The following is a 14,778-nucleotide window of genomic DNA, read 5'->3' as shown; positions in this document are numbered from 1 at the left end:
CCATTTGTCTACACAAGGAAGGCAATGCATTTTTCGTGTGCTATGTACATAGCCTGTGGAGAAGCTGAACTAATGAGCGATACTTAAGCTGCGCGGGTGAAGCTGGGCCTTTTAGGAATGTTGTCACCACCAGCATGGGCAGAGCCAGGGACTGAAGAGGTACAGAGATCATGGCTTTAAATGTCTGCAAAGCCCGATGTTGCATTTGCAGTTCAGATCATGGAATAACTCAGATGGGAAGGAACCTCAGGAGGTCTGTAGTCCAACCTCCTTCTCAAAGCAGGGGCAGCTATGGTGTCAGACCAGGTTGCTCAAGGTTTTAAACAGCTAGGCCTTGAAAACCTCCAAGGATGGAGGCTGCACAGCCTCTCTAGGTGGGTTAAAAAAATGTTTCCCACTAGAGCAAATCTTTTTCTTTATATCCAGTCTGAACTTCTCATTTCAACCAGCATTTTAATTCTTGTTCTTTCACTGTGCACCAAGGTGAAGAGCCTGACTCCATCTTCTTGATAACCTCCTCATAGGTGTTAGAAGGCTGCTGCTAGGTCCTCCTGAAGCCTTCTCCTTCCCAGGCTAAACAAGCCCTGTTCCCTCAGCCTCTCCTGTTCTATGCGATGGCCAGCTCCAGGGCCCTGACTGTCTTGACCTCAGATTCTTCTCCCCAAACTGCCCCCTGGCCAGTCAGTTCCCAGCATGTGTTTTTGCAAGGATGTTTTCCTTACTGGGTGCAGGACGTTGCATTATTAGTCTTTGTTGAACTTCATAAGGTTCCTCTCAGCCCATCCCTCCAGCCTGTCTGGGTCCCTCTGGATGGCAGCTCTGACCTAGAGGGTATCAGCTGCTTCCTCCACTATGTTGCTGTCTGCAAACTTTATAAGCAAGTCTGTTGTTGCTTCTACTGGGTTATTGATAAAGGTGTTAAACAGGAAAACTCCCAGTACTGACCCATGCATGTGACCCATTACAACTATCCTCTGAGTCTTATTGCCCAGCCAGTTCTTTACCCATCTAGCTGCCCACCCATCCAGACCATAAACTCCTAGCTTGGGCACAGGAATATTGTGGCAGATAGTTTTTGGGAGCTGAAGTTGGGCAGCATCTCCTCACATCCATGGATCTGGTCATTTTATCATAAAAGGCAAGCAGGATGGTCAGATGTGATTTACCTCTTAGTAAATCCACACTGACTGTTCCTAGTCACCTTCTCTTTTATGTGCCCAGTGTTGTGCTCTAAACACATTTCTGTGGTTTTTTTCCCTCTTCATTGAAAATTTTTCATCTGCACTTAAACCTATTAGGAAAGCAAGCCCTGATCTTGGCTGATGTCTCTTGAGCGAACATGGGAGCCAGGCTGGGCATCAGTCCACAGTCATCAGGGCAAAATCCAAATCAGGTTTTATTTTTCCATACTCTGTCACATGTGTACTGCCAGTGTGAAAATACTCCGTGTGCCTGCCGTGATAGCCAAAAGGGCTCAGTTCAAATCCAGTTTTGATCTTAAGGAGAATTGACCTGGATCAAATGGCCTGTGACATGGGAGTTTATCTGCTCCCCAGCTTTGAAACCACGTGTGCTGCAGCTGACGAGCTCACTTATGCCAAGAGCAGGCGAGTGCAGCAGAGAGGAGGTGGCTTCCTGGCCTGATCTAGTCAGTGCCTGGTCCTCAGTGTTCATTTTGAAGAAGCTTGTTTTGACCAGGAGCTGCTGAGCAGCTCTGTTCTCCACTTGTATTGAGCTTGAGCTGTGCCCCAGCATGGAGCCAGGTGCTTTTGGAGCAGATCTCCTACTTCAGTCTGTGCCTTGTGCTTTGGCGGTGAGGACTGCCTGGGTCATACATGTTCACACAGTGCTTTGGCTGCAGTCCCATGGTGTATCTGAATGATGGTAGTATCTTAAATCACTCGTGACTGTCCCCAGTCAGAGCAGCCTGCTGTGCCCTGGAGGGACTGTCCAGGACAATTCCAGGGCAGGTATTTCCCACAGCGCTGGATTTATCTCCTGCCTCCAAACAAACTCCCCATCTGATGGAGTAACTCGGACGAGGGAGGAAAAACAGATGTTTCTGCTCTCTGGAAACAAGGTACAGTGTCTTGGTAGGCTCCAGGTCCACAGTCATCTGTCATCTTCCTTGACCACTTACATTTGGCAAACACTTCGTGATGGTGCCAGCTGGGCCCCTGTGCTTCTAGGGGTTGATGAGTCTCCTGATTAGGAGCTTGCTGGCCTGGGACCTGCGGGGTGCTCCTGGGTTGCTGGCTGAGCAGTCACCAGGCATGCTCTGCTCAGCACAGATTTGTACCAGCACCTTCTTTGAGACAAAGGCAACTTCAGGAGCCCTCCCAAGCCACTCCAAAGCACAAACCAGCCAGCTTGACTGAGGGACAAGCTGCAATGGCAGTGGGGGAGGGCAGGGAAGAGGGCTGCAGAGCTCAGGACAGCTCTTCTGTGCTTGTTGCAGTGGCTCCTTGATTGGAAGCTGCCTTTGTGTATCAGGTCCCTCATCTCGGGTGTTGGGGCTATAGGGAGGGGAGCAGGGAAGTTGCTGCACGCACAGCAGGCTTAAGTACAGGCTAGAGCAGATTGTGCAGAGGGCACCAAAAAACACTAGCATGAGGTCAAGGGGCGGGACAGACTTGGGGGCAACAGTGGGGTGCATGGAAGACCAAGGTATGCACCTGAGCTGACACCTGGCCATGTGGCTGTCACTCTGCTTGTGTCTCCTCCACTGTGGCTGCTACACACCCTGCATCCCTCCAGGGTCTTCCCAGCCCTATTGCTTTTTCCTGACCTCCTCCCCTGGGGTGAGTAGTGTTGTGCTGTGCTCACACAAGGGTTCAGCTGATGTAGACTCGGGCTCCTGAAGTGCTCAGGATTCAGGCTCCTTAATGCCGATAGAAATGCCACAGCCAGCCCTGCTTGGCAGTGTTTTGGCAATGATGGTCTGAACAGCATTGTTGGCCAGCACCGCAGAGCACTGCAAGCTGTGGTTACAATGACGTACGACTGTTGTCGTGGCAGTCCTTCAGAATCTGCAGCCGGTAGCACTGAGCTTCAGTGGCAAAGATGCCTGGCCGTGGAAGAAGGCTGCCTGAAACTTAGCATCCTCCTGCAGCCACCCAGCACCGTTTAATGCTTGCTGCTTGTTAGCTGTTAGCAGCTTGAGGAAGAAAGCAAGTCTTCCTCATCCCTATCTTGGGTCAAGGCTATGTGTGGTTTGAGATACTGTAGCTCGCTCTCCCCTTCTCCAGTAACTTTGCAGATATTCTCACTTCATCAGACTTGTGTGGTCCAAGCACTGACCCTGCGTTATGAAGATGCGCTCCCATCAGCCTGTAGCCAGAACTGTGGGATGAGTAAGGGGTCTCATGCTCTTTGGTGAACTGCAGGATGGAGCTGAAGGCTGAGCATTGAGTTGTGCTCTTTACCACCTAGCTCCAAATCAGTATGTATCTCCCATCAGGTAAAACAAATGATGCGTGGACTGCTGAGGAGTGAAACAGAGCTATGAACAGCCTGCCGTGATGCACTGAGGTTGCTGGTTGCAGCCAAGGCTTTCCAGTCCCTGCTGCCGGCATAGGGTGCTCACCTAGAAGACCCAGGACAGTGTGTGCTGGGGCTGCTTAGGAGCTCCCCAGCCTTGGGGCAGTGAGTGTATACTTAGTGAAGCAGATATTCTGGGCTGTGCTAGGGAATGGCCACAGTCCTTGCTATTAGATGTGAACTGATAAGCAGGTCAGTTTTACTGGATTGCCCTTAGGTTTGGTGGCCTAAAAAGAAAAGAAAAAAGGTAACTAATTCCCCCCAGAAGAGAATTTAAAAGGTTTGGTTTGGTTCAAACGGAAACTGATTTTTTTAAAGCAAGCCCTGCTGCTCATGGAGTGTCTAGCCCCTGACTTCTAGCAGCTCTGCATCAGCTGTACATGTTCCTGGGAGTATGAGGATCTGTGCTGGGGAGACCTGGGCAGGAATGATTGCATCTGTCTCTGTGCAAGAGCCAGCTCATTTCATGTTTTAAGCTGTGTATTACTGGTTTAATAAAGTAGGTTCCTTCAGCATACCAGGAAACTTACTCAGCTACAGCTTACAAAATCTCCTTGTTCTCCCAAAGTTCTTTGTGCAAAAATAGATAAGACACCAGCCAGTAAATCCACCTTTAATTTGTGGGGGTATATTGAGCCATGAGTGCCCTTATCTGAATGAAGGGCAGTAATAAAAGCTCCCTGGCAACACCAGGACTAGAAAGCCTTGCAAGGCAATGCAGCTCACTGTGATAGCACCCTTGTGACCTTCACCTCAGGACAGCTCTGTGTCTGCAAATGATGTTGGCAGCATGGAGCAACAGATGTAATGCAGCTGCTGTTCCCCAGGGCTGTTTGCGAGTAGATGTGCACTTACATGTGTGCCCTGGGGCCTTTCTGCAGTGCCCTAGGAAGGCTTTGGTGGTAAAGGAAGGTGTTTCGCTGTCCTCTGCCTGTGAGAAGACAAAGCAGGGTATCGTTGGCCTGGGACTCACCCTAAATCTCATCTTCTCCTGGAACGTCCTTTCATGCCTGCCCAAACACCAAGCAGCAGAGCTTGTGGCAGTCCTGACTGTGGTGGGATGGTGTCAGCGCTTCTTCACAAGGGGCAACCTTGTACCTTGTTGTGAGGCAGCAGCCCCCTTCTCCCAATCCCACGTGCAGTTGGCCTGTTCGCAGGAGCAATCTACTGGCACTGCCTCTGACTGTGTGGTGGTAGGGGAGAGGCAGGGTGGCCCTGGGCACAAGTAGCACTGAGTCCAGAGGAGCAAAGAAGGAGTCCAGAGCTCTGAGCCAAGAAAGGAGATCCAGGCACCCAACAAGTAAACCAAAAAGGTTGCTTTTCCCAATCCAGCTCTTGCGAGGCCAAGAAATAAGCGTCCTTTGCTTTTATAAGAAAATATTGGGAATGAATGTTGCCCAGTGTGTGTAACACCCTTGGGTCCCACGTCCTCTGAAATGGCCTGCTTGGTCTTAGACATTTCTTTGTCATGGTTAAGGTTACGCAGGAGGCCTCACGTTGTAACTGTGGAGCTTGAGGTCTAATTTGCTGGGATTTGGCCATCTCATTTTCCATACTTACAGGGAGCACATTTTAGTAACCAGCACCGTGGGTGGACACTGTTTGTAGGTTCTCCAGCAAGCTGTGGCCCCAGCAGCTCTTTCTGGGTCTTCCCACCAGTTGCTGGGACAGATGCAGCAGATACCCCATCACCAGCCATGACTCTTGGGTTCAGCCTCAGCCAGCTGATGAGCCTCTTGCCTGGCCAGGTCCTGCTGGCTGCAGGGCAGAGATCTGGCACTGTTCCCTTGCCCACCCCATGCATGGGGAGCTGTTCTGGGGTGTCCCCCTGATGCAGGGGTATGAGACCTAGCCCCTACACCCAAGCCTGGGTCTGTGAAGTGAGGCACAGAGCCACTGATCAGCCTGGGAGGTGTCTCTGGAAAAAGAGGGGCAACCTCAGGGCATGGCACTATGAGGTCTCTGGAGGAGGGCTGGGTGATTAGCGGGTGATTTGGTCTCCATGCTGGGTCCTAGGTTGGTGCTCTGTGTTGGACGATCTTAGGGACCAAATCAGAGAGAAGGGCGTTGCAGAGAGATCAACATGGCACAGTCTGGTATTGGCACTGACTCTATGGTCTTCATTTTGCTTTTGGGTCTGTTTTCCCCTGTTGAAAAGATCCTGGTCTTCTCTTGGCTATGCATGTGCACAGTGTGCCCACTGCAGCTCCCTGCAGTACACATGCTCCAAGCCTCAGTCCCAGAAATCATGGATGTATTTTGCTGACCTCTTCATGAAAACTTTCACCATAGACATCTGGCAGGGGAAAGGTCAGCCCAGTCCTTTTATATTCAGGAAAGCTGAAAGTAATTGAAACCAGAAGCTGGTGAACATTAGCAGGAATGCAGCAATGCGCACCATTCCTTGTGTCAGAAAACACTTAGTTGCAGTGATAATTTCGCTTAGTTGCAATTTGATGCACATATAATCTGTATACTTTATTTCAGTTGTTTTTAGTATCCAGGACTTTTGAAGTAGTTGTAATGCAGAGCTGCAGTGTAGAAGAAGATGAGATACTAGCCTCTGGCTTTCTTAGAGTGCACATTTCTAGATAATTTATATTTGTGAGAAAAAAACCCAGCAGGTTTACTTGTAAGCTCTTTAATTAGACCTTCTGCTTCACTGGAGTCATTTCCAGTGCCCCATAAGACCAGACTGTTTTTAGAAGGGCCCAGCAGCCCCATCCTCGCTGGTGCTGCATACACTGACCTGCTCATGTTGGGCTGTGCCTGCACTTCTCCAGGTGCCCTGCAGCAGTGGAGGGACAGTGCTGGCTCGAAGCTTGTCTGACAGCCCCCCTTTGGGCTGCTGGCAGCACCATCACCTCCATGCCACGCCAGCTCGCAGCAGCAATGATGGCTCCTGAGAGTCTGTGTGTTAGATACAGGCTCATGAGAAGGTAAGACATCCCTCCTCAGCCACTGATCTCTCCCTTTGCACCACACTATTTCTTAACTTAGTTTATATTTTTAGTGCATTTTGTTCATATTTGAAAAGATGTCTATTAAAGGGGCCCATTGCTCAGAACATGGGTGTGCAGCTAAACCCTTGCTCCTGGGCCACAGGCACCTGAATCGAGATGTGGTGGACCATGATGACCTGGGTTCACAGCAGCAAGCCCAAGGCCTGCACTCATCTTGCTCGGACCGTTCTGCCCCAGCACATGCAGCTTTGGGTTTTCCTGAGGGCTAGCAGGATCCTCCACAAGTGCAGAGGTGGCACTTGTGTGTGGCCTGTTGTAGGTAATGGCTTTGTGGGTAGGAGACTAATCCTGAACGATCCTGGGGTTTAGGGGAAATGGTTGACATGTTCTCCAGCCCTGGGAGTGCAATAAGAAGTATCTCTCTACAGGAATAGGACCATAAAACCAGACATTATTCTGGGAGCAAAGTGTCCACCAGCTGAGCCCTGGAGCCTCCAGGCTGCAGTGAGGTTTCCTTCTGCTGCCCCTCCTTCTGACACTGACTTTAACATCTGTCTTGACTTCTGGGAAGGTGAGAGACATCAGCTAAAAACCCCCAGGCTAAGAAAAGGTTTGATTTCAGGTCTCCCATTTCCTGCCTGCTGGTCCTGCTGGGAGCAATCAGAGCCAGCCCAGTCAGAGGGGCTGAGGTCCACTCAAGCCCTCCAAAGGCAGCAACAGGCTCTGGGACCGACACTGAAAGGTTGGGTGCTCAGCATTGTCACTCAGCTCAGGCTAAGCATATCCCCCTTTTTTTAGCAGAGTTTGTGAATTGTCCTTCTGAGGTGCTTAATGATCCCCTGCACAGCACAAGAAGCTTCATGTAAAGCCCCTGGGGTCTGGATTTCACCTTGAAATCCAGTACCCAGATGCTGGCACCCAGATGACCACAGCCTGCTTTGAGTCTGGCCCAACCTCTTTCCATTAGAGGAGGCAAATCATTCATGTGTGATCTCCTCTGCAGGGTGGGAAAAATAGCCACCTTGCCAGGATGAAATATGGAGTATTTCTAAAGCAGTTGCTCTCTGGAAAACTCCAAACACATGGAATAAAAGCAGTAATCTTTCTTCAGCTTCCTGAAATTTTGGTATTTCCTTGGTTGGGTTTAAACACCTGCAGTGTTCCACTCAGTCAAATCCTATTGTCATTTATAAAAAAAGATTTAAGTTTTAGATCTATCATGGCACTGTAATTTTCATTTGCATGAAGCTCTGTCATCCCTGTTCATACAGCTTGTCAAACATTCAAAGACTCCAAAGCACAGACAAGTCTGAACATAGAAAGTTTTGTACACTTATTTCTTGAGCCAGAAAAATCTAATGCATGTCCTTAAGACCAAATTAAAAAAAAACCCCAAAAATCTAGATGTAAAGATACATCTGCACTCCCTGAGTCTGTCAGCATTCCTGCTTTGCAGTGTAACAGGCGCATTTTTGTATCTCAGCCCTTGCTCCAGGCTACGTTCTGATAAGATTTTACAGCAACTATTATCTTGAGAAATGTTTTCATACAATGATGGAGAACTGCTAGAAATAAGAGTGTGACTGTTATAATGAAAAGTGGGGCCTTTTCAAATAGCAGGCATGTAATAGCAATGGCTGTTGTAGCTGGTTACGTAGTTCATGGATCAGAATTAGAGATCTGAAAGTAGTTAGTGTGTATTTTTTTAGCTACTAACCCTTGCTGGGCTGGGGAGAACACGAAATGATACTACAGCTTGTGGATATACTGGATGGCCCTGATTTAGAGCATTTGAGGCAATGGCTGCGTGCAAATGGTTTTAAGCAGTCCTGTATGTTCGTGGTGCAGTGCTCAGCAGAGGCCTGTGACTAGTTGGCAGCAGGGGCTACCTGTGGGTCATTGCTCATTGCTAATTGTTTTTCTGCATTCTGCTCCCAGCTGGGCACCTGAACCAGGGAGAGAGAACAGGGAGAGTGTCCTTGCTGCCTGTGTGTGCTCTTTGCTCTGATCCTACAGCTGGGTGTGGCGAGTAGGGTCTGGCCCCCTTGCTTTTAGGCATGCCTGTGAGCACAAAAGGCACTGTCTGAATCACACTGACAATTCAGTGTCAGGACAAAGCCCCAAACTGACGGTTGGTCTGGTGTGTCTTGGCTTTTTGCAGACACTCAGTACATCCACTGTGCTGAGTTCAAAGGGCTGATCACGGGATGCTTGCTAAAAAAAGCTTTCCCTCATCCTCCAGGCTTAGGGGGATTCTAGGAGTTCATGGTTCATGACATATGTGGCTGTGGTGTCCATTTTTAGTGACCTTAAGTGAAATTAAGGGCAACATGGAACATGTTTGTCAAAACACTAGTGACAGTGACACTCCTGCAAGACGATGGGGTCAGCTTTCCTTGGGCAAACACAAGCAGGGCCAGCCACTGTGTCTGAAAGATGAGGTGACTTCCCCCATGCTGCCGAAGTAGCCGCAGTTGCCCCAGGATGCTCCAGCTGGGAGTGGTGCTTTGGGTGGTGGCAGGAGCCATTTGGGGTAGGCTTCTGGCTTCCCACAAGTCCTGTAGGCTTCATTCTGGTGAGGGAAGGCTGGTGCTGTAGCCTTGGATGAGTATCCATGCGTTGAGGAGGGTGAACGGGTGATAATGAACAGCGACAGAAGACAACCAAAACAGGCAGAATGACTTGGGGCAGAGGAAACCCTTCTGCTCATGCACCAGGAGCTATCTCTATCTGTGCAGGCATGAAGGCTCCCATCACTCCTCCCAACTGCTGTCCTCACCTGCCCTGCCAGGTGAGATCAATTTGTAGTCATTGCCTGTCTGCTCTGTACCAACCAAATAGAGCATTTGGGACTGGGACTGGAAGACCTCCATTCAAAGCCCACCCTGGCCTGAAGGGGGTTCATACCCCCTTTGCAGGAGTTTATGAGTCAGATTTGCAAGACTGTTGCAAGAGTCAGTGAGGGTTTTATCTTACTGAAAAAGTGCAACCGAGAACACAGGTTGTTGGGCCAGAAAAAAGAGTAACCCGGCAGAAGCCTGGCTGGGCTGCCCAGTGGTCATGGTGCTTTGCCCTGAGATGGGAGAGCTCAGCTCTGGGTCCTGCCTGACCTCCAACCTCTCCTGCAGAGCTGGAGAATTTAGCTACATTTTTATTTTTCTCCATGCTAATTCCCACTGGTTTCTTATGCTTTTCAGGACACACACATAGGCTAAAGTGGATTCGATGGTGGTTTGGCAGTGTGGTCCTGGAAGCCTGTGGCACAGCCCTGCTCTCGGGAAGGGAGAGGGGTGTCTGAGCCTATGCTGGCCATGCCTTGCTGCCAGTCCTCGGTCTGTGCTGCTCAAGCAAGAGTTGCATAGGTGCAGTGTATTATCCTTGCACAGCCTGCTTCTTCTCAGACACAGCTCTGCCTTTCCCCAGGCATGGCCGAGCCTACAGCCCCAGGGATTCATGTGAAAATGGTGCTCTGGGTTACAAGCGCTCAGGATTGAGCAGAGCTGCACTGTCCTAGCTGGCATGCAAAAGTGGGTAGTGCCCAATGTTTTGGTGGCTACTATGTCCCCTTACCAATATCCTTCTCACCTGGGAATTGCAATCAGCTGTGTCTAAGAACCTGATAGCACGGTGTGACATGGCTTCTGCAGCTCCTTTTGGCAGCAAGGGTAGTGAATGTCCTAGGTGGCCAAAGCAGTATCTGAAGCTAAATTTCTGTAGCGTATTCAGGGTTTGGCATTCATGAAACGTCCATCCCTGGCTGGATTTGGGTGTTGTTCTTTCTGATTAGCTTCTATTTTGCTATGGTTTGTCACATCATATTTCAGTCACGGCCTTTCCTCCCATTCTCCCTGACCCATGCAGTGATGGGAAGCCACAAGAATTGCCAAAACAGATCCTACATGAATCCTCATCACCCTTTTCCCTTCCTGTGGCCTTGCCCTCCACCCCACAGGTAGCTGCTTTGCGTTCCCTTGCCACTGGTAGCTGCTTTGCGTTCCCTTGCCACTGTGCAACTCTGCCCAGGCATCCCATGAGTAGGAGCAGTGGGGCAGGTCCCTTCTGGACTATTATTTCTTTGACATATAGGTGAGAGCAGGTATGAGTGAAGTGCCGGCCGTGGTTGTAGCTGGCAGGAGAGCATGTTCCCAGTAGAGGAGATTCTCACAACAAAGAGCTTACAAACCACAGTAAGGTCCTGAAGTTACTAAAGTTGGAAAAAAGAGCGGCTCCTTTCTTTACGTGCTGTATATGGCAGAAAACAAATATGAATTGGTGAGGAGGCAGGAGTGTCGATCCCTTCCTTCCAAATATAGGCAAGGGGCCGAGCTAAGAGAAGGGACTGAGCCTATAAAATCTGTCAGGGGGAAAGCTCTTGTTTGTGGCTCCTGATCCCCTGGCCATGCTGGTGGCCGTGCTGTGACTGACCGGCAGAGTGGTGGAGGGCTCCTGCCACAGGTGCTGTTCCATGTGCTTGGATCCTCGCGGTGGGAAATCTGCTGTGGATTCCCCGCTGAGCCGTTTTGTGGGTAGGGAAGGACTGGTATCTGCAGGTTACTTCACTGGTCCTCAACTGGAGTAGTTGCTAGCAGTAAGTCAGCGAGAGGTATTGGGCCTTCGGAGAGGCTGTAGCTTAGCTGGAGTCTGACTTTCCATTCTTTCTCTTTCAGAGATCAGAGATGTCAGCGTTTTCCTTCCTTCTTTCTGTTGACTGATTGTTAAGGTGAGTTTGAGGCATGAAAACTAATAGATTGCCCAGACTGGCATGAGCTGGCTTTTCCCTTGTGCTCACTGTGGGCAGATCCCCGTTCTTCCCCCTGCATGAGCTGCTCTAATGGGCCATGGTACATGTCTGTTCCTGCCAGCTACAGCTGCCCACCAGAGGACTAGGACAGGCTCCATGTTAAAAGGGAGTGGGGGAAATCATAAATGGAGAACTGGAAGAAAAACAGGCTTCAGGGCTTCAGTCTTACTACGGACTATGTAAATTCTTCAGATATCCCTCCCCTTTCCCGCACTTCCCCAGGGAGCCCTCCTGCTCCTACAGGCATGGATCCCCTTTCCTTGGGGCTGTGAAGGGTGGCAGCTCTTCTTCGTTGCTTTTGTACATTCCAGCTTTGAAAGGCAAATACCTCCCTTAAGACCTTGCAGCATGCATCCGAGAGATGGGAAGGGTGCTCTCAGAGCAGCCAACTTGGGAGGGCTGGTGGATGTTCAGCTCGACTCTGCTTGACTCTTAAAGACCACACAGAGGACCACCACAGCAGGGTCTGTCTGTCAGCTTCAGCCATGAGCAGAGACGCTGGCATGGAGGTTTTTGGTGAGGCGGCACCATACCTGCGCAAATCAGAGAAGGAGAGAATAGAAGCCCAGAACCAGCCTTTTGATGCCAAGACCTACTGCTTTGTGGCTGACCCCGAGGTGGAGTACACCAAAGCGAAGATCAAGGCTGCACAGGATGGGAAGCTAACTGTTGAGACAGAGGACGGCAGAGTAAGTGCATTCCTCCTGGCCCTCCTCCCTGCCCTGCTGAGGGCCCTAGGACATCTGCTAGGGTGTCAAGGAACACAGAAAGCACTAGACTAGCTCAGGCAAGAAATTTGTCCTGCCCCTGCCCTTCCCTGCCCTTTGGGACCAGCACAACCGCCAGAGGAAAAGTGTTGCTCTGGATGCTGGGATGAAGGTATCCATTGGATAATTATTCTTGGTTTAGGCTTTAAAGATCAGGCAATGCTCTGAAACAAGTTGGGTTGCCAGTCTTAACAGCCTTGCCAGTCTTAGCATTTCTCAACTGCTGCTTTTAACTCTTTCTCATCTAACACTGTCATATCCACTGATAAATTCCTTCCTTTACTGGTAGCAGAGCAGGCAGCTACTTTGAAAGTCCCCTTTGCATGTGAAATTATCAGTGTCACTGGCTGCAAACAGTTTCCTAGAGGAGCCTCCAAGTTGTTAATCTTGCAAAAATGCTGAAATGTCTTAGCAGGTTGTGTCCTCATAACTTTTGTAAGAATAGCTGCAGCAGCCCAAAGAACTACCTCAACCAACATCTTGGCAGTAGGTGCTACAAGATTTTTAAGAAAGCAAATAAAGAATAAAGCAGTCATCCATTGGTTCACCCCCAGCCTCCAGCAATCGCAGGTATGTGACTGAGCAGAGGCTGCAGCAGGCTGCTGTGTATAAGGACCTGCTTTCCTGGGGGCTGGCTTTTTTATATCCATTTGATCTTTTACCTCTGTAGTGTCCTGTGGGAAAGATTTCCACAGTTTAAAATTGGAGTATGTGTAAAGTGCTTCCTTTTCTCTGCAATATGCAGCCTGGTAATTTCAGCTTATTTTTTCACAAGGAGAAGAAGTAAATAATTCTTCCTTGCTATGGCCATGGTTCTCTCCACTATTCCTGACTTTGCAGACTTCGAAAGTGTCTCCTTTTTACCCCCAAATCCCAATCAAGTTATGATCTCCTCATAGCAAAGCTGTTTCATACCTGTGACCATCTTTATTTCTCTTCTCTGGCGTATTTCTAGTACAACTATATCCTTTCTAAGAGGTGTGATCAGTAATGAAGGTGTGAATGAGCCGATGGACACATCCTTCATAAAACTTTCTTCTTTTCTCCCTTTCTTTTCTAATAATTCCTAATATTTTAGAGCTTCCTGCCCTCTACTGAGCACTGAACTGACATTATGTTAGAAGCCTCTATAGTGACTCCCAGATAGGTCCTGTGAGCAGCAGTTAATGTGCGATCTCTTGTTCTATACAGAGACTTTCCATGAATCCCAATTGCTCAAGTGTTTGAACGCTTTAAAAGGTATTTAGGCACACATATCAGGAAGCTGCTTTTGAAAACTGTGCCTGTAATTCTTACTTTCTCAAAAGAAGTCCAAGATCATTCCACTAGTCAGGACCTGAGTTTGGAAATGGTGTTCAGTCTTTCTGAATCAAGTATGATTGCAGTAACACTATTTCTTCCTTGGATTGGACTAGTCCGCTTGGACCAGTCCATGGGAGCAGAAATTACAGCATAAAAGCAATGGGAAAAGCCATCTGCAAAAATGACAACAGGATTTTCAAGCTCCTTCATGGGTCAGTGTGGCCAAGATAAGCTGCTGCCATCTGTGTGCATCTGCTTTCCTGCACATCTGCCCCCCTCCCCACCCATCCACAGGCTCTGGCTGTGTGACAGGATGGTCACCCGCAATGTGAGCCCAGTAGACGGTGCTGTTTCATAGAGCTAGAGCCTTTGTTTAATTAGGAATGGCAACAGGCAGGAGTGGAACAAATCTGTTCCAAGGAAGGGTTTGCTGTTGATGAATCTTATGCTGTTAGTGTTCTATCTCTCCAGCACTGTGCAGTGTGAGTCTTGGAGGCTGAAAGGTAGACTAGCCAGCAGTTGTGCCCCTGGCTATTACAGCCATGAGCAGCAGCAACCTGAAGTTCATAAGCAGCAATAAAGCGTAGAAAGATCTGGTCCAGCACAAATCCTGTCTGTGTGGTTGTAGCAATTCCAGGACAGTAAATTTACATCCTGTAAATTTGCCAGTGTTGTAGGGTTCCTGGCTGGCAGCAGTGTCTGCCCTGTAATAGCCATATCTTGTTTTGCACAGTTAAACAGAAAGAAAAATATGAATTAGAGCCACCTTACAGATGTTATTACTTCTCTGTGTTTGTGTCTCTGTGTGTACATGTGGAAGGAGCACCGAGAGTTGCTGAATCAAGGTTAAATCTTTCTTTCTGAATTATAGACGCTTGTTGTCAAATCTGATGATGTATATGCCATGAACCCACCTAAGTTTGACAGAATTGAGGATGTGGCCATGCTGACCCACCTGCATGAACCTGCCGTCCTCTACAACCTCAAGGACCGCTACAGCTCCTGGATGATATATGTAAGTTCCCTCTCATGGCAAGGGAGAAAATCAAGCTGCCAGGAGATGAACTTCAGTGACTCTCCTGTTCTGTTTCCTTTCCTGCAGACCTACTCGGGTCTCTTCTGCGTCACTGTCAACCCCTACAAGTGGCTGCCGGTGTACAACCCGGAGGTGGTGTTGGCCTACCGAGGCAAGAAGCGCCAGGAGGCCCCTCCACACATCTTCTCCATCTCTGACAATGCCTATCAGTTCATGCTGACTGGTGAGCTTTTCTATTTATTTTGACCAGATTCATAGAAAAATGTGTCAGAAACACTGCTTCTGCCAAATGCCATTCCTCATCTGCCATGGGCTCAGTCGCCTTTGCCTTCTCTTACAGTGTGCTACCCCAATCCCTTGTTCTGTGTC

General features: G+C 49.1%; 1 protein-coding gene across 1 annotated transcript in view; it reads left to right on the top strand.

Moving 5' to 3' along the window:
• The first annotated feature begins 11,208 nt into the window (after positions 1-11,208).
• LOC115342333 (myosin-3-like) overlaps positions 11,209-14,778 on the top strand; it is a 28,065-nt gene continuing 24,495 nt past the window's right edge. The window contains exons 1-4 of the mRNA XM_030016465.2: positions 11,209-11,223; positions 11,742-11,993; positions 14,245-14,388; positions 14,476-14,632. Coding sequence (XP_029872325.1) covers positions 11,790-11,993; positions 14,245-14,388; positions 14,476-14,632 — 505 coding nt within the window. The 5' untranslated portion in view covers positions 11,209-11,223; positions 11,742-11,789. The remainder of the gene's footprint in view (positions 11,224-11,741; positions 11,994-14,244; positions 14,389-14,475; positions 14,633-14,778) is intronic.

This window comes from Aquila chrysaetos, chromosome 5, assembly GCF_900496995.4.
Source record: "Aquila chrysaetos chrysaetos chromosome 5, bAquChr1.4, whole genome shotgun sequence".
Taxonomy (NCBI): Eukaryota; Metazoa; Chordata; class Aves; order Accipitriformes; family Accipitridae; genus Aquila; species Aquila chrysaetos.
Note: the sequence above shows the minus strand (reverse complement) of the source record. Positions and strands in the feature narration are given on the sequence as shown.